The 19,620-nt window shown below is 38.9% G+C and overlaps 1 protein-coding gene across 11 annotated transcripts in view; it reads right to left on the reverse strand.

Annotated features, from left to right (window-relative positions):
* Gpatch2 (G-patch domain containing 2) overlaps positions 1 to 19,620 on the reverse strand; it is a 176,109-nt gene that overhangs the window by 149,771 nt on the left and 6,718 nt on the right. For 10 of the 11 annotated variants that reach the window (XM_045149781.1, XM_045149814.1, XM_045149803.1 and 7 more), the window contains exons 2-5: positions 14,983 to 15,699; positions 10,134 to 10,195; positions 6,162 to 6,344; positions 5,308 to 5,387 (exon numbers count right to left, since the gene is read on the reverse strand). In XM_045149781.1, coding sequence (XP_045005716.1) covers positions 5,308 to 5,387; positions 6,162 to 6,344; positions 10,134 to 10,195; positions 14,983 to 15,699 — 1,042 coding nt within the window. Of the gene's footprint in view, positions 1 to 559; positions 5,181 to 5,307; positions 5,388 to 6,161; positions 6,345 to 10,133; positions 10,196 to 14,982; positions 15,700 to 19,620 lie in introns of those variants that run through there. The other variant, XM_045149820.1, reaches the window with a different exon arrangement.

Consider the following 19,620-nt stretch of genomic DNA (forward strand, 5'->3'; position numbering starts at 1 on the left):
AATCAACAAAATAAATGAATACCACTACCACACTTGCATCATTTACATGTACACATAGTTTATACTCCTAACAATATTTACTATAGTAAGAACATCAGTATTAATACTGATCCTACAGAATAAAATAGTATGAACCTGTTAGACTTATTAAATATCAATTATGAAAAGTAAATATTAATTAAAATAAAAACAAGAGAATTTAAAGGAAATAAAATACACTAATAAAATTTGTATTAAGTATTATTTTATTAATTTGTACTTTTCTGTGATACAAAATTACCTCTATTCCAAATGATCTAAGATAAAAAAATGGCTGTATTGTGACAAATGAATCTCCAGCTGATATTGATATGAAAACTAAATTAACATAACACATCAGAAAATACATCATATATATTTAAATATACATCTTCTTGGTATGCCACGCACTATCCAAAAATGCTGTCAAGGATAGAAATTTCCATGCATAAGGGTCATTATAACACACTTGGTTGCTGAATTCCTCTGAAAAGACCTGGTAACCAGTCAGCATGTGATCAAGCTAGAGTGACGGACACTGGCTCTGTGTTGTTTTCAAATTCATTCTCAGTTTATTTTCTATCATAAAACGAATCTTTTTTTTTTTGGCAAGTATTATAGAAAAGTTTACAGAGTTCCCTGAAACAGCCTAGTTTTACATGGGCATGTTCTTATAAAGGGCTAAATTAAATACTTCTACTCTAAAGAAACCAAAATGACATTTAAGCACGTCATAGAGGAACCACAGCAGGACTGCCCGTAGCATGCCTCTCATGGAGCCCAGCCTTCCCATGACTTCATCAAAGGAGACATCACAGCATTCACTGTCTCCCTGAAAAGGAACGGATTCCCCATTCCGCACACAGATGACTTACTTGTTCTGGGCTACAGTGCTAGGAATACCCAACATGTGCTCATTTGTATGGCGTGACAATTAAAACTGAGGATTACAACTTTTTTCTAAGATATTTAAATTTGACAACGTTTTAAAAAGAAGTGAATTAAACGAGACCCTCGTCTTTGGCAGAGTAAGTGCAGCACCCCACCCCGGCATGGGTTCTCATCTGTGACATAAAGACTCAACCTGAGACAATTGTAAAATCATTTCCAAAACGCTGTGACTTACAACTCCTTATATAATAGTTACGTTGACTCTCAAGAACTGTATTTTTTAACTGTGTTATATATTTTCAGATCTTTCAATAGACAACATATTTTGATTAACACTCATTGGATAGATGCAATACCTGTTGAATCATCAGCTCATGTCAGGTTACTTGGATTCCATGTGCAAGTCCTATATCCCAGAAATGACTGGGCCATCATTACTGTGTTATCATTCTGAATTGCACTTAATGAACTCTAGAAAGAGAAGACATTCATCTCCTGGGTGATGGTCCCTAGACATTCCTTGGAATTAATGTTCACTTGTGCTTAATTCACTTTAGGAGGGAATGAAAGGCTAGTTAGCTGGGCTCTAATAAATAAGAGGTTTATTCTAACCAAGGGAAGCAATATTGATTTTTTGTGGTTACTATTTTAGTTATTCGAATATAGTCTCACATAGTCCAGGCTGGTCTCAAACTTGCTATACAGTCAAGAATGACACTGAACGCCTAGACTCCCATGTACTGGAATTACAGGGGTACCACCACTACATCCAGTTCAGTATTTCTTATCAACATTAACTTCTCAGGAATCTACCTGAGTGTATCCCACATATAATTAGGCACAATTTGTTCCAAAAACGAGATCCAGACTCAAATCTCATAAGCAACTAGGTCTCTATACAAATGAACAGCTCAGCAATGTGGAAGAGAAGGGAGATGTGAGGAAAGAGGGACTTTCAGTTTTGCACTTGAGCTTTGGTTTAATGCAGTGCCAATTAAACTAAACTTATTTAAAATAATCCACTGCAGATGACAGTAAAGACAGGGCCAGCTGAAATATGAAATACAGAATAAGCCAAAGAGGCTGTAATAAATACAAAGCACTATAAATATCAATAGGAATTCAATTATTTAACAAATATGAATATAAATGTGTAAGGTCAAATTCTGCCCTTTGGCTCATGGCACAAATGTACTTTAAGTTACAACTTGATGTTTAAAACATACACTAGTAATGTCATTGTCACTTAGTAGACCCTGTGTATCAAAGATGAGACTGAGATGAAGCCTAACGACATTTTTTTAATAGTATTTCTGAAGAGGCTGTATTTATCAAAAGAAAAGCAGAGAAAATGTGATTATTACCCAGAATGGAACTACAAAGAAGTGATTTCAAAATCGGCAAATTTTCTACAACTCCCTTCACTCTCTACTAATGTTCAAATAGTCAATTCCTGTTCCCACTTGCACATTTCAAATATGAAAATCTGCCTTGTTAGAATTTAGTTCCAACTCCGCAGTCAGTACTCAGAGAGGGTTCAGGCTGTGATGCTCAGCGGGGAAGCTGGACTGTGCGGCAGACATGCGTTCCCAGCTGAGGCCCGCGGCCCGTGTGCTGCTGCTGCTGCTGCTGCTGCTGCTCTAAGCAAGTGCTCTCTAAGGTCTGCTCAGTGCTGCTTCCTGCATTTCATTCCCTGCTGTGATTCTGCTGCTCTCAATGACCCTGAGGACAGGCTGAAAAGGGTCTTCATTGTTACTAAGCCCAGAAAGCTTTAGTGAGCCATGTGGAGAAAAACCATGTTACAGAAGCTTGGTTCAAGCCTTGGTTAGAGTTCTAATAGCCATGAGTTCAATGCTCATCCATCAACAACAATACATACTAAATACCTTTAAACAGAGACATTAACGAAACTAGGTTATGTGTTCATCACCTAAGACTCAAGTCCTAAACGGGAAAAGGCTCTGTGAGGGCACAGAACACACCCAGCCCCAGTAAGGAGAAGTGACTGAAAACTTACCCCTAAAAATGTTCAGACTAGTATTTCTGTTAAAGGCCCTGCGGCCATTTCGCTCCGATACACCGCACCACTGTCTTATGCAGGCTTCACGCGCTCACTTAAGAAGCCCCTGGCTGCCATTCTGCTGAATGTGCCAAAGCTACACCTTGAGCTTTCTCGGAAAATCAGCTCCTTCCAGTGTCAAAGTCTAAGGTAATTAAGTTCATTTCTTATCACAAGGATAATGGATATTGCCTAAAGAGGACTGTTCTGTAAGATTAATGTTTAAAGGGCTTAGCTACATGTAAGTAAGCAAAAACGACACAGGAAATTACAAAAATATCAGCACAAACTGGAACTCTTCCCTTCCTTATCCAAGTCAAAGATTTTATTGAAAGCAAAAAGTTACAAATAAGGACAATTCACAGTTGAGAAAAAGAAAACCAGAAGGGGGTCTGTTGTCTTCAGTAAAATTTTGAATACAAAAAAAAACACAAAAAACAAAAAACGTAGACCACGAAAACACACGATGACCCAGTGTACCAAGCCCCATGATAAACACGCATATACAGTGCGTCTCCATCAAGGGAAACTTAATCACCTCTTTACAGGTTAGAGCGGAAAGGCAGCTTTTAGTGTGGCTAAGCCATGTATCATCAACGCCATGAAGCTAGCCTATCAGTTGTAATAGCTTCTATAAAATACCACAGTGAGATTGCAATAAGCCTAGAAAATGGGCTACAAATCCCAGCTATGCTCAAGCAAGCAGTGAACCAAAAATAAAAATAGGTAAAATTGAACCAAGAACTAGACAGCATTCATCTAGATTCATGATTGGTAAGGCGAAGTTCATAGGCCAAGGTTTTAAAGTGACTTATTTAAAAACAGTTATTACACAAAATAGAACATTCATGTAATTTAGACAAAAACATAATTTTTTTTCTCCAAAACATAGCATACAAACACTTATATACAATGACTAAACACCACATGATTGTACTTTTCAATAGGTAAAGAGACTCGAAGTTGCATTGTGTGATTTTTAATCCTCCCACTTAGATAAGCAATCTAAAGAAGAGGTCATATATTCCTGCTTAATATATCCTTATACAGTAACAGCTTTGGGTAAAAACAATGTCAGTTTTTAAGTTTCTTTTCCATCATATCTAATTTAGCCATTAAATGCTGCTTTTACAGTCGAACTATATATTACAAAAACACAAATCTTAAATCATATCAATTTCATCAGTGATTGGAAGTTGATAAAAATATTAATTATAACTATTTAAAAGAATTACAATGGCTTGAATAAGTACAATGTCTGAATGATACCATCAACAGGGATGGCACATCTCCTCCCTGGTTGGTGAAAATGAGCTCATGTATTTCTGAAATTCAGTGATACACATGCTGACAATCCAAGAATGAGCAAGCAGCTCTCACTTTTGGAAATGACAATGAGTCAGTCATACAGTATTTGTTAAACAACCAGGTTTCACATGGTTTCCTCAAGCTCTAGACCAGGACAAATGACCACGGGAAAGGTAACAGCAATAAGACACTAGTTCTCATCCTGCCGGGCCAGAGGTGGGGTGATTTCTGGTCACAATTAAAACGATACTGTGTAATACAAAAGGCTTGCAATATAGAGCTATTATCCAAGTACAATGAAAACTAAACCAATATCATACTTCAGCCGAGATGTCAACCTCACCTATTACTTAAATTACCCCTTGATGAAACACCCTGAGCAAAATGCAAATATGCTAGTCACAGGATAATTCGCATAAAATGAACCATAACTGGCCATGTATCACAGCTTCATTTACAACAGTCAGACATATAGAAATTAACTCTTAACCAGTCACAACAGAAAACATTAAGGAATACTTAGGATAAATCTGGAAGGTTTCAATCTTTTATCTTTTGTTACCATTTTGAAAAAGCAAGTAATACACAAGTGGAGTCAACATAAAAAAATCATGAAAGAGAAAAATGAATAAAACGTACAGCAGTTTCTATCCACCGTTGGCCAACCTACGTCTTTGCAGCCTCCCCCATCAGGTTCACTTTTGGCTAAAAAGAAGAAAATAGTCCTCCAGCAAAAACAGCCCATGAATGCACCAGAGAGGCTCTCACTTCAAAGATCTTCCTCCAGGGAAGAGGACAGGAGCCAGGTCCCCTCGAATGTCATTCCCCACGTGTTCAAAACGTAACTAATTATTAGCATTAGAAGATTTGTTTATAGGGGAATCTCACTGGTCCAGTTTGTAGCCTACAAAAAAATGGATTATTTTTAAGTATAACATTAAAACATAAAAAAGGATGAGGAAGTAGCTTTTTATTCCACAGAAATGAAACATTTCCAAACATGACGATTTAAGTTAAAGAAGTATGCCTACCATTGAAGTTGGAGTTCCTCCAGATTTTTTAATATTCTTTGAAGGCATTCCATGAAGGCGGCCGAGTCTAGCTTGGAAACCTGGGAAATCAAAGCACTCAATTTAGGGGGTACTGCAATCCCTGGAGCAAAGAAAGACCCTAACAACAGGAACGAAGCGTAAGTTGGGGTTGGAGGTGAGCACGAGAACTACTGGCGAGACGAGGCACGCCCCTCGACAAGCACCGCAGGCCCCACGGGCCGCCGCTGTCAGCCAACTACCCAGGGCTCACACCTCCCGCAGTGTTGTCCTCCCAGGTCACATCCCTGCCAACCCTTTACTGGTGAGCCCAGGAAGAAAGCAAGACACATTTTCCAATCATTTGAAAATCAAAACATTTTTGTTTTTTATTTTTAATTATTTATTTATTTGCAAGCAGGGAAAAAGAGAGAGGGGTGATAAGGGAGATAATGAACATTCCAGGACCCCTGGCTGCTGCAAACTCCAGGTGCATGCACCACTTTATGCATTTGCCTTCACGTGGGTATGGAGGAATCAAACTTGGGCTGTTAGGCTTTGTGTGCCTTACTTGCTGAGCCATCTCTCTAGCCCTACCACCTTTTTAAATATTATTTATTTACTTGAGAGAAAAACAGAAAGAGAGAGATAGGGGAGAGTGAGTATAGGAACTCTAGATAAATGCACCACTTTAAGCATCTGGCTTTATGTAAGTACTCTGGAATTGAATGCAGGCCCGCAAGCTTTTCAGCAAGCTTCTTGAACTGCTGAGCCATCTCTACAGCCCTATCTTTATGCCATAGCATTCTACCGTTATCTACTGATCACTGCATCCCCAACTGAGGAAGGCCACTGACCTCTTCTGCCCGGATGTGACAGGAGGGGGAAAGAACCAGTTAAGATGCTTTCAAAGACGGGGTCTGGCACATCTCTGTCCAGCTCTGCAGGATCTTCCTTTTCCCACCATGGCACGATGCCAGCGATCCCACATGCTCCACCTGACTCCTTCTCATAGAACCAGTCACTCTGCTCATCATCACCTGGGAAAACATAGGACTCAATGCGATCAACCAACCATGCAACTCAGCTTGTGAGATAGCAAAAGCACAAGACGAGTCACATGCAAATTTCAGTAAAAGGTTAACATTTAATATATTTTTTATATAGTACTTGTCATGAATTTTTAGTGTAAATGAGTCTAAGTAATACATAGGGCATATTTGTATAAAATGTTATTGTTTTCTGAATTCACTGGATCATGTATTTCAGTGTCATGATCACACATATATTTTACATATAGCAATTTTTACTTTATACCATATCTTTACTTAAAAAAATGTTTTCTAGTACCATTTTAAAGCAAGGCCATCAACAAGCCACAAGATGTTATGTTTTAGAACCCATTTTAAAAATTGGGAAAATTAATGATAAACTGCTAATCCTTTGGCAAATTCTGTTGGGAAATCTAAGTTGGGGAAAAAAACAAAACAAAACAAAAACAAAAAAAAATATTAGTCATCTACCAGGAATTACAAGGTATGAAACTGTGGACCTCATTCTTTTACAAGTCATAATGGTATATAATTACCTTAATTTCATGATTTGTATAGAGTAGAAAAGAGGACGAAATCATGCACAGATGTGACTCAATGAAATTAATCCAATTACATTCATTAGGAAATAGTTTGTAAAAAGTGTATTTTGAATGAAAAGTGGTAATACCACTGAGTGTGTGAAGAAACTAAACTGTAATACTAGGCATAAGTACCACTTTCAGTTTGAAAAAAAAAGGCAATTATTAATGCTTACTTTGGGTATTTCAACACGTCTAACTATAGTATTATAAACAACTACCTCAAATGCCAGCCTCAATGGGATTTCAGTGACAATAACACTTTAGATTTTTAAGGAATTATTAAGAGCTGTAAAGATGTAGATATAAAGAGGGTAGAAATGCAGACAGCCAAAGGCCTTTAAAAACAGCAATCAAATACACCTTCATTCAGAATCAATGCAAGCTTCTTGCAAGGAGTCTTAAAGTCCACCACTTACTCCTGGTTTCCTAGAGGGCTAGCATACCTGCATAAACTTCTTCCTTTTAAAGGAATAAAAATAAAATAATTCCTAAGAGAATAATTTATAATACAAATATTAATACTTTATATGGTAATTAATATTAAAATGTCACATTGAAGGTTTTTCCACCCTAATAATAAACAGACTCCCTTGAAACTGACTAACCTCCATCTTAATTCCAACAAGACATTATGGTGGGTTTTGAGGCAAAAGTCATAAACTCCAGAGAGCCTTAAGGCAGACAGACCCAGAGCTTAAAGCCAACTTGGACCATAAAATATAGTCCATCTCAAGAGAAGAAGAAGAAGAAAAAAAAACTACTATGGAAAAATGAAGCTGTTTCATTTCATTTTTAGTATAATACACACCTTTAATATTAAAAGAGAAATTAAATAAAAGGCCATCAAACAGGAGGAATAAGGCCATCTTCCAATGTTTTGTAACAATGAGCAAGTTACCTCTACTGTATTAGTTTCTCATTTTAAAAAAATACTGAAAACTCATAGCCTCAAAACTTGGCTCTATGGCATGCCTCTTCTTGAGCCAGATCCTAGACGAGAGCCATCCTCTCTGGTTCACCTGAGCGAAAGGCCAAGGAAAGACACCCACAGTGTGGTTGTAAGTAGACACTTACAGGTGAGCAGCCTCTTTCCTGGAAGGCTCTGGAACCTCCAAGTTCTGGCTGGTCTCCCAGACCCTTCTCTACCCTCTCCTGCCCTCTACATAGCAGGATTCTCTGCACTTCCTTCTCATTCCTTCTCTTCATCTAACAGTCTCTCTAAGCCCTACCCCTTCTCTTCCTAATTCTTTAAATTCGTAAGACAAGAATTCGGAGAACCCTAAATTTACTGGCTTATTGGTGTATTGGCATGGAACCCCAAAATTCCCATTTCACCATGATCATTTGTGTGATTTTTATTTTATATTTCATAATCTTCTGTTCTTTTATTTGAAAGGGATCATTTGGCTCTTGTGCTGAGCCCTCTCCAGAGCCCTCTACCCCACAGACAACTCTGTGATGGAGATTCTCTGTCTCTACTCTCCCTTTCCACCTGGGCAAGGAAGAGAATTCTCCTCGGGATCGAGTCTTTCAGCTTTACCCTCCATGGATCTCTTGAAAAACCCCTACAAAAAAACCTCATCATAATGTCTCCCTAAATAAATTTAGTAATTCATAATTTTTCTAAAAAATTGAGCATTCATAGTTTTAAATAAAGAAAAAGAATTTAAGTAAGAAACTTTTAAACAAGAAAAAAGCCTGCTGTGGTCGCACATCCCTTTAATCCCAGTACTCAGAAGACAGACGTAGGAGGATCACTGTGAATCCAAGGCCAGCCTGGGACTACAGAGTGAGGTTAGCCTGCGCTAGAGTAAGATCCTACCTTAAAAACAAAAACAAAAAGAAAAAAAAAAAGAAAACAGGAAAAAAAAAATATCCTCAATTATTATGTAATAGAGTAAAATCACAATAAATAATTGTGAATCATCATAAGCCACTTAATGCCCTCTGAAGATCACCAGACTTGTTCAAGGAAGTTACTTTAACATGAAAATTTCACCTTTCCATTCCCTCATTAATATCAACACTTACAACCCTGGGTTGGGTAAAGAGTATGAACTTAGGTCTATCATCAAATAGGTAAGGCATTATAAGTCAGCAAAAGAATTATCATTTAAAATCATGTGCTTTAAATTGTAAACAAGTAAAAAACACTGAGTCTTCCCTTAGAACTGATTGACTGATACTATGTCATATTTGTATTTTTATATTTTGTTTTGTTCAGTTGTTATTTTGTTTTTGAGTCAGGGTTCTACTCTAGCCCAGGCTGACGGGGAACTCACTCTGCAGCCTAGGCTGGCTTGAACAGGTGGCGAGCCTTCTCCCTCAGCCTCCAGAGTATTGAGGGTTAAGGTGTGTGCCGCTACATCTGGCTTTTTGATGTGTTTTAAAACTCTGACATTTTCGTAACGTGCATACAATTTATTCTAATCTCATTTCCATTCTCCTCCAACGAAACCCTTCTCCACTCATCCTCCTCTTATTTTCAGTCTTGTCTGCTAATATATCTTAAGAAAGGAAATGGAGTTGGTGTTTAAATATTTGTATGTTATCAGCTTAATTTCATGATTTGTAATACGGAATATAGAAGGGAAACACACTAGAATTAATACTATCCCCCTGTTAAGGTTCCCAAGTTGTTCATAGCTTCAAAATGCTGCCTTGTATGAAAAGCTTCAGGACGTTTCAAAGATAGAAAACATCTGAGATGTAAGACAGTTCTGTAACAGTTTACAATATTGAATTCATGAAAGTCACCTAATTACTTACAAATTGGATAGTACGAGTAAATGTCACAGCTGAATAAAAATGACAGATGACTTGCAAATCCACCTTATGAATGCGTAAGCAGTTCTCCATACACTGGAGTCATGTGGAGAATAAGAACTGGTTCCTTGCAAACTTGCTAAAAGAGACCAAACGGAGAAGACGAAGGCATGCGAAGCTTTCTCTAGGAAGGGACTCCTTCCAGCACATCATAGGGGACATAGTAGGATTCAAAGATAATCAACCTGTCATCATTATGAAAACAGAACACTCTCCACAGCTGCAGAAAACCAGCCACATTACTAAGGCCTAGTCCACTAAGTAATGTCCAATCAAGTACTGCCAGCGTAGGAAATAACCTGTAGTAAGTGGTAACTTTACAATGGAAGTTTTTCCAAAGATAGAACTAAAAAGGAGAGTTCAGTACCTTGTCTTCCCTCATCATTTGTAAATAATCCTGCATCAGTGCTGCTCAGACTGCTGGAGTCACTGAAACAAAGAAAGAAAAAGAAAAGAGAAACAAATCAAAAGAACAATTGATCTCTCAGTCGTAAAATTTTAAAGAGAAATGATAGCCCAGAGATCGAATTCGAGCCTGACAAAGATCTGAAAGAAAATACGATGATTTTTTTTTTTTTTTACTCAAATGGCAAATATCCTGGTCCCATTAACTATGGAGCATATTATTTTTGGCACATAAAACCACAGGAATCTAATGGGACCCTGACAGCAAGCCAGATGTGACTCAAGGAGGCTATGACACAACTGACGCATTTTATTATCTGCTTTCCTCACATGCTCACTGCTCCTTCATCTGCTGTGCAGCTCAGCTTGAGCTGCAAACACCAACATGCAATGACCTAAGAGAGAAGTCCCAGTCTCAACCCCGCTGACACTCGGCATATAAATGCAAGGGCCTAGAATGAAATTATGTTTAAAAACATGTTTGTGGGCTGGAGAGATGGCTTAGCGGTTAAGCGCTTGCCTGTGAAGCCTAAGGACCCCGGTTCGAGGCTCGGTTCCCCAGGTCCCACGTTAGCCAGATGCACAAGGGGGCGCAGGCGTCTGGAGTTTGTTTGCAGAGGCTGGAAGCCCTGGCGCGCCCATTCCCCCCCCCCTCTGTCTTTCTCTCTGTGTCTGTCTCTCTCAAATAAATAAATAAATAAAAAATAAAAAAAACTTGTTTGCAAACATTGTGAAAAGGGTATTACTTAACAGTTCCCCACTCTATTGTGTCCCGCAGAAGAAAAGGTGTATGATGGTGACAATCCATTACAGCAAGGCTAAAGTCACTCTAAGTGACACAATGAGTAATCAATATGAAGAAGGAACCGTATGAAAATTACACAGGTTCACAATGAGTATTACCAATATGAAGAAGGGACTGTATGAAAATTACACAGGTTCACAATGAGTATTACCAATATGAAGAAGGGACTGTATGAAAATTATACAGGTGCTCCATATTCCCACAGCCACTGGGGAATAAGGCACAAATTAAAATTTAACATGCAACTTAAGACAAACAGCAGACATGTTAACATGGACGAATTCAGAATTGGTTCTAATAGAAGCAATGCTGATGGCATCTGCGTAGTGAAAAACACCAAGCAAGTAACAACATTATCCTGGGAGGTTTGGCCATTAAGGAAAACAGTGAGCTCTAAAACTCCTCACGTACTTTCTTACTCTCATTTTTAAGTTTACACAATCACAAGAGATTCTGTACCTATTGACATATAAAACAATATAACTGGTTTTCTAAAAATCAAAGGCATGTTAAATTGTACGAAATTACTAAATATTAAAATATGAAGACAGACATTTGAAACTGTTAGATCATATCACTTATCTATCTTTGCAATTTTCTGCTTAAAGCTATTCTAAAGATATAGAAAGCATACTCATGCACACAAGCTGTAACAAGACAGTCATCAAATAAAAATTGAAATTATTACTTCATTTCCTGGATTAAAATTAAATTTCAAAACTTCCTATGGGAGTGCTTCCCGGAACCCTTCCCTTTCTCATCTTTTTGCTCAAGCTTTCTCCAGGCAATATGACTAGCTCCTCTTTCCCTAGTCTGCCTTTTGTCTTAAGACATAGAGAAATCAGGATTTTCTCTATAAGACCACTTTTTAATTATCTTTCCTCCACATTCCAACTGTGTATACTTTGCAAGTGTAAGTACAGAATTTATTTCTTTGCATGTGTTCAACCCCTCTGCTATCTAGTTGCTGTCTGTACATCACATACTGTTAATATATTTTCTAAAGCATATGGAGAGCTTGGATAGAAGGGCTTTTCATTTGGTCCCTGAATCTTATCTACAGAGAGACCCCGCTTCCTCCTTCTGGGGGAAGACTTTTATAACTAGCACTCAGATGGGAATATAATCTGGGAAGGTTTGTTGAATAAAGGTGAATCTATTACTACTATCATCGTGTTCCAACCTCCCATTTCTGCTTTTCCTATGACTGAAGACACATGGGCATCAGAGAACAACCTCGCCCTAAACACTGAACCTCCCATTGACTGTGACTCTGAAAATACTGTCAAATATTCTCATATCTTTCTTTTCCTCCACCGGCAAAAGCATAATTGACCTTCCACTGAACAGACTGGAGGTCAGTAAACATTACAAAATGTGTGTTACTAACACCAAATTACCTTGATAAAATGTAAATCTCATTTTTTTACTGCTCAAAATTCCCATTGTGTATGTCCCACAGAACCACTGCACAAAGGTCCAAAATATATGCTACGGCTGTAGCCTCAACCCCAAGTGCCTTTCTAGTAAGAATGAGCTACGTACCCGTCCCTGGGCCCTACACTGCACTCACAGCCCAGGTCTTCTACTAGGAACGAGCTACGTACCCTTCCCTCACACACTATTGGAGTCTCAAATCCAAGTCATTTGTAGTTGGTAATGAGCTATATAACCTTTCCCCAAAACTCCACACTGCACTATTCTAGAAATTACATTTCTCTGCCCCCTCATCATCCTTCCCTTTCTGAACAAGACTAGGTTTTCACTTTCAAGTACAACTGCTTTGTTAATTTGACTCACAAGTACCTTCAACACAGTAAATTCTACTCTCAGCATCCACACATCTGCCTGATCAGCCTGTGGAGAAAAGTCTGAGTTATTAGTACAGGAATCATCACTGCACAGTGCAAGCAAGGGGTAGTCAAATTCACACACACACACACACACACACACACACACACACACACACTGCTTGTGAAATATGTACCTGGGTTGTTAACTACTGGTTAATTTCATAAAGTCTACTTGACACTCAAGTTTTTTTTTTACAATGAAGAGAAATGAGTCATGGGAATTTCATCTCATGAAGCAGATTTCATCTCTATGAAGCAGATCAATAAAATGCAGGCCTCAAAAAGTGTTCCATCCCCCTAACAAGGACTGACTACTGCATTGAGAATAACCCTTTGATGCATACAGGTAACCCCCACTGAAGAATGGATGTGGGGAAAACTGGATATAGGAGGACGACAGGAAGGGAATAGGACCAGCACACAATTTTTCCATATGGTAAAGTTACCAATTAAAAGAGAAAAAGAAGTGAAAATAGAAATAATAATTTCCAGTTCCATCAATTTTTCTGTACATGTCATGATTCTAATTTTCCTGATGGCTAAATAAAATTCCAATGTATGTTTAAAAAGTTAAAAAAAAAAGAGGGGCTTGCACAATCAATCTAGGTAATTTTAACTGTGAATAACCTAGAGTCGAGAATGTTATCTTCATCCCCACACACATTCTCCAGGAACTGAGCAGATAAGGACTGTTAAGTCAGGCTGAGTGAGTGGTCCTCAGTCATGATGTCCTGATACCAGCATGCAAATAATTCCCACTTCTATGCAGAAGTGACAGTTTCCTTGAAAGCAAAGCAGAGGTGACACTTTTCAGAGCTTCTTGAAACATGTTTTTTTTTTTTAAATTTGCATTTGACTTCTTGAGGAAAAACTAGCAAGCCACATATAATAAAAGAATCATTTGGGCTGAAGAGATGGCTTAATGGTTAAGCACTTGCTTGTGAAGCCTAAGGACCCCAGTTCAAGGCTCAATTCCCCAGGACCCACGTTATCCAGATGCACAAGGGGGCGCATGCATCTGGAGTCCATTTGCAATGGCTGGAGGCCCTGGTGTGCCCATTCTCTCTCTCTCTCTCTGTCACTCTCAACTAAATAAATAAAAATGAATTTAAAAATTTTTTAAAAAGAATCATTCTACTAAACCTAACCAGGTCCTAAAAATGTCTGCCACCACATTTATAAGCAAACACATACAAAGATCCACAGCCTACAATCCGATGATTATAGTAATCCCAACACTCTAAATTAAAAATCAGATACCCTTCCCTGATCCTTTATTCCTCTGATTTTGAGAACATATGCTTTAAAAGAACAGTGAACATTGTTTGAGCCCTCACAAGTAGTACAACTTCTGTACAAAAAAAAAAAAAAAAAAACCAAGGTCACTTGCCTTCTGATGTTGTTGTCTAGAGTACTAGCAATTATCCTGGTGACATACCGCTTCCTAGAACGAACAGACTGACTGACAAATGACTGTTGTCTTGTCCAACTTTCTGATAACAAAATCTCCTTTCTAATCTGTAAATCTGATTTTACACCCCAAAAGTGACCAGAATCCCTATCAATTTGGATGTTAGAGCATCAAGCCCTACACATATCAACGGGACATAAGCTTTAGAGGGCCAGGAATCACAATAATGAGTTATGCACTCTAAAAAGCCACAAATGCCAAAGCGCCATAACTATAGCTGCCTAACACAACTAGATTTCAATTCTAAGTGTTCCAAATGTCCATTCCTCAAAAGCACATCCTTTGCCACTGAACTCCATTTCCTCTTCTTTGTAGCTGAAAATTAAGTCATTATTATACAACTATGACTTTATATAAACCAAATAAGCAATTTTGCCATGTAATAATACCATAAATTATGAGGAAATATCAACATAATTAAGCAGCAATATTATAATTATTACAATTTGTAATTATTTAAAAATAGAATTAAAGCCGGGCGTGGTGGCGCATGCCTTTAATCCTAGCACTCGAGAGGTAGGAGGATCACCATGAGTCCTAGACCACCCTGAGACTATACAGTGAATTCCAGGACAGCCTAGGCTAAAGAGACCCTACCTCAAAAAATACAAACAAAACAAGAATTAAAACATAAAACACATGCAAGGAGAGACAAGTATTGTGGTTAGAAGATGCAAGTCACCTTTCACTCATGAGCTCGTCTGAGACTTTCTGCTCTTCATACTCCATCTTGTCCTTATTGGTCTGACTTGTTTCCTCACCTTCTAAAACGACTCCTTCATCTTGGTTTTTTGGCCCTTGTCTAATGACCTTCAACTTTCTCTTTTTGACTTTATTCTTGGTAAACTCTTGATATTGATAAGCTTTGTCACTGTCCATGTCCTGATCTCTGCAGCCCTCAGGTGGCTGGGTCATGGCCCTTTTGCTGGAAATGTCCTGTGGAAGATCCACCGCCATGCGCTTTACCTTCCGCCTCCTGCGCAGAGTCCTGTTCCCAAGGCTGTCCACCACCAAGTCGGACTCGTGCCACAGAGGCCTCTTACCTCGGATGTTATTAGTCAGGCCGGAAGATGGCCTGCGCTTTGCCACCAGCATTTGGTCATCAGAGTCACTGTGATCTTTCTTATTGTTACTGTGATTCTCTCGGTAGTCCTTGCTGGGTTCCTCTAAGCTAGAATCAGAGCCTTCACTCAGGCAGTGGCCTGTCTCCCACGGGTGGTGAACATTGTAGGATCTCCGCTTCCTTCCTCTCCTTTTCCTGGCTTGGCGTTTCAGAGGGCAAGACAGACTTCGAGAATGATCTCCCGTTTCAGGAAAGGCTCCCCGAGCTTGCTCAGAGCTCTCCTCCAGCGCTGAGACAAGATCATGAACCAGTTCTTCCATCGCTCTGCTGAAATGCCTGCATGTTGTAGAGAAAGAGAAGAGTCAACCCTAAGTATTAAGGTAGTTTTCCACAGTAGGCAATACACTCTAAATCTGATTAACTTTCATTACTAAATGCTTGAAAGGCACTTAATTTTGCTACTCAATGTAGAATAGACTTTGAGTATTCTGATTCCTTACTAATGTTCTTCTTTTTATTTTTTAACATGGTTTTGGCAATCTTTTTTATTTATTTATTTTTTAATATGGGTTCTTACACTCTCTCACTCTGCCCCAATCCTACTTCTTCTTCGAAGGTATTATTGGTATTCACTATGAGGAACAAGAAGCCTTAGTCTCTAGGAGGAGGCAAAATATTGCCTGAAGCTATTCCCACCTACACTGAGGTTCAGCCTTTCTGGCCCTCCTCAGCAATGTTCCCTGTGCCTTGACAGGCAAGACAGAGATATGGTTGAGTGTGGCCTTCTCTTTAGTCTCTGGATCTTTGTTTTGATGACAGTATGTGTTATCTGGTTTCCAGGCTAGCCATGAGAGCAGTGTTCATGTCACTGCTTCCTCTGAAATGACTTCGGGGCTCAAGTGGTAGAGGTAGAGGTGGAGAAGTGGGGTAAACTGTAGAGTTCCTCACAAGTCCAGTTACCAATGATTTAAAACCGGGTAGTGTGCTGGACAGCCCACCACAGCATGTCTGAGACTGACTTCCAGAGGCACCTGGGCACCACAGGGAGACACATCTTTGTTTTGCAGAAAGCCAGATTAGAAATATTTTAGGTTCTGCCATCTATTAGGTCTCTCGTCACCAATAAATTAACATTATAATTAAAAAATAGTCATGAGCAATATATCACTGAACAAGCATGTGTGTGTTCCAGTCAAGTAGTAACTGACCACACTCTTCCAGCCTTTCGTCCATACAATTTGTTGTCATACATAACCCCTGTCATCTAAGTTTCAGGCTTAGCAAGTTCCCTGTAACTTTTTCTTTTCATTTAATGATAATATAAAAAGAAATACACATAGTGATGAGAAGCCTTTACTACTAATAATACAATACACATAGCATCTAAATCTTGGCCAATATTATTTTCCAGTATAACAACGTATTACCAAATTTCATTTTCATACAATGACTCTATGGGGTAGCAGATGAATGGCAGCAGAGAAATATTTGTCATCAGGGCCCACCCATCTAAGCTGTAAAGACATGACTCCAATTCTAACAATAAGGTTCTAGAACACCAATGCTAACCACTACAGTTAAGGAGAGCTATGTAATTCCAATACCCACTCTGTATTTTTTTATTAGGACTCATTTAATACCAGATAGCTCTACTCCATTGCTATAATAAGACTTAATATGTATCTACATAAAAACCAAATGACTCACAGTTAGTCACTATGTTGTTTTGAACAGGAGAAAATGAGTGGAAGACCTAAAGCCACACATCGCACACCACAGGCTGGTGTGGCTGGCGAAGGCCACAGGAGAACGAAGAACCGTTGACACAGTGGTGGAAGGAGAGTGAGCAGGCAAGGAACAGGCCTGCCGTCGCTGGACATGGGTTGTACATCCCACATCAACCTCCTATGACAATCTGAATGTCTAATTATTCATGTACAGCTTTCAAATGCATGGCGATTCAAATACACATTCTAAATCAACTCTGGGCGGCCACTGAAGCTTCTGTCTTTCCCTTTCACAGTCATGTACTTACCTCCGATTTCCAAACACATTAGATTCAGAGGACCACTTAAATCACAGGAATTGGTATTCAATCAAAAATAAGGGGTTTAACTGGACTTGTCATGATAATGCAAATGGATCTGTTTAACCATTACCTGTATGTAAATAATTGCCTTTTGTGGTTGTCCTGAACACAATGAATGTGTTGGATAAATAACTACCTCAAAATATGAAGCTATGGAAGTCAGTTGTAAAAACAAGTCTCCAGCTAAAATTGCAAGTTTATTTTGAAGCTACAGATTGATGGTTTACTTCAAAAGCGATCAAGTTTCAATCTTCCTTCCTAAACCTTCAGTATGCTCAGGTCACTGGCCTGCACCACCATATGTAACTTAGTTGGTCTTAACATCAGAAAAGAGTTAGCACATCCCAGTCTTATGAAATATAATATTCAATTGACTATTGTTGAAAAACTGTTCTTATCACTGGCAACAGTTTAACAAAATATAACCATTGTTACCAAGAATGAAAGCAAAATTACTTTAGAATTTCATTAAAAGTACATCAGCATTTGTGGTAGTTTGAATGCATGGCCCCCAATATATTGAGGATTTTATTAAATTTTGTAATTTAGATCTGCAGCCACTTGGCTGGAGGAGATGCCAACTGAACAGATCCTAGGGTTCAGCCTTAAGGTGTGGTGGTGGATTTGGAATTCCAGTCAAAAGATATGCAATGTAAACAGGGCTTGGTGGCTCAAATCTTTAATCCCAGCACTGGGAAGCAAGAGAGGTAGGAGGATCCCTATGAGTTCAAAACCACCCTAAGACTACATAGTGAATTCCAGGTCAGCCTGAGCTAGAGTGAGACCCTACCTGGAAAAAAACAAAAACAAACAAACAAAAAAGATATGCAAAGTGCCTGAGGTAGGCCTGGTGTTCCTATAGTGTGCATCTTGGTGGTGGTTTTTCTCCCTCTGCTGGGACCAGTGAAACCAGGCCAGCTTCTTCCACCATTGGGGAAATTCCCCTCTATCTTCAACAAATCCCTTCCTCCATAACTGTGCCGGGTTTGGAAGTTCATCTCAGTGACCTGAGGCTGTCTACAACAGCATTATTCAATTTGTATTGCTTCCTTCACAAGGAAAAAAAAAAGTGTATTTGAAATATTTTAACTAGAGGAGCCGAGGAGATGTCTCAGTGTTTGCTACTCAAGCTACAGTATCTGAGTTCAGTCCTCAGACCCATACAAGAACAGCCAGAAGCCAGTGTCACTGGGGGCAGTGACAGGGCACTGCTCAGAAACCCGTGGTGGGCACAGCAAGAGACACCCTGCCTCAAAGGAGGTGGAATGGTAAAGGTTAACATCAACGTTGTCCTGTGACCTCCACATGTGTAGTGTAGCACACATGTACCACACTCAACACTAACATACGCACATGTGTGAATACACAGATAGACACCCACAATTTTAACTAAAAAACATTTAAAAGTATCATTTAAATATGAATTGACTAAAATCTACTTTGAAAGCCTTCTTTCACAACTTTGCAGAGACAGAAAGAATATCACTTAATATACCTGGAATTCAGAGTTCAAGTCACTTCTCCTTAGTTTTATAAAAGTAGACTCTGCTACAAGTCAATTATCAGGCAAAGTCCCTGCTAATGAGCGAGTACTAGCCAGTTTATATCTGAGAGCCTCATGAATGTTTCTCAGGTAAAGGACATCAACTATTCACACAGACATAAAATTCCAAAGGCCCAGCATGTGACCAACAGCTCTTATTTCCGCTGATTTTGTAGCAATACCGAAGCTTAAGTGGACAGCCACAGTGAAACGCTTTATCCTAAATGTGTTCATTTTCTTAAATAAGGCCTTTCCTATTGCAGGGGAAATCAAGAACAAGCTTGCACTTAATGAACAACCACAGGTTTAGTCTGATTTTAAATAAATTCAGTGACTGAACTGTTTACCTAGACTTTCTGTACTCAAATTAAAGGGGTAGGGGGAGAGATGGCTTAGTGATTAAGGGGCTCGCCTGCGGAGCTTAAGGATCCTTGTTCTACTCTCCAGATCTGCCTTTAACCAGATGCACAAAGGTGAGGCAAGCGCAAGGTCGCACATGCCCACTAGGTGGCGCACGTGTCTGGATTTTGATTTCAGTGGCTGAGGCCCTGGCACGCCAAATCTCTCTCTAAAATTAAATTTTTTTTTTCTTTAAATTCTCTTTATCTGGAAGCAAAGTATTTTC

The sequence above is a fragment of the Jaculus jaculus genome, chromosome 1 (genome assembly GCF_020740685.1).
Source record: "Jaculus jaculus isolate mJacJac1 chromosome 1, mJacJac1.mat.Y.cur, whole genome shotgun sequence".
Lineage (NCBI taxonomy): Eukaryota > Metazoa > Chordata > Mammalia > Rodentia > Dipodidae > Jaculus > Jaculus jaculus.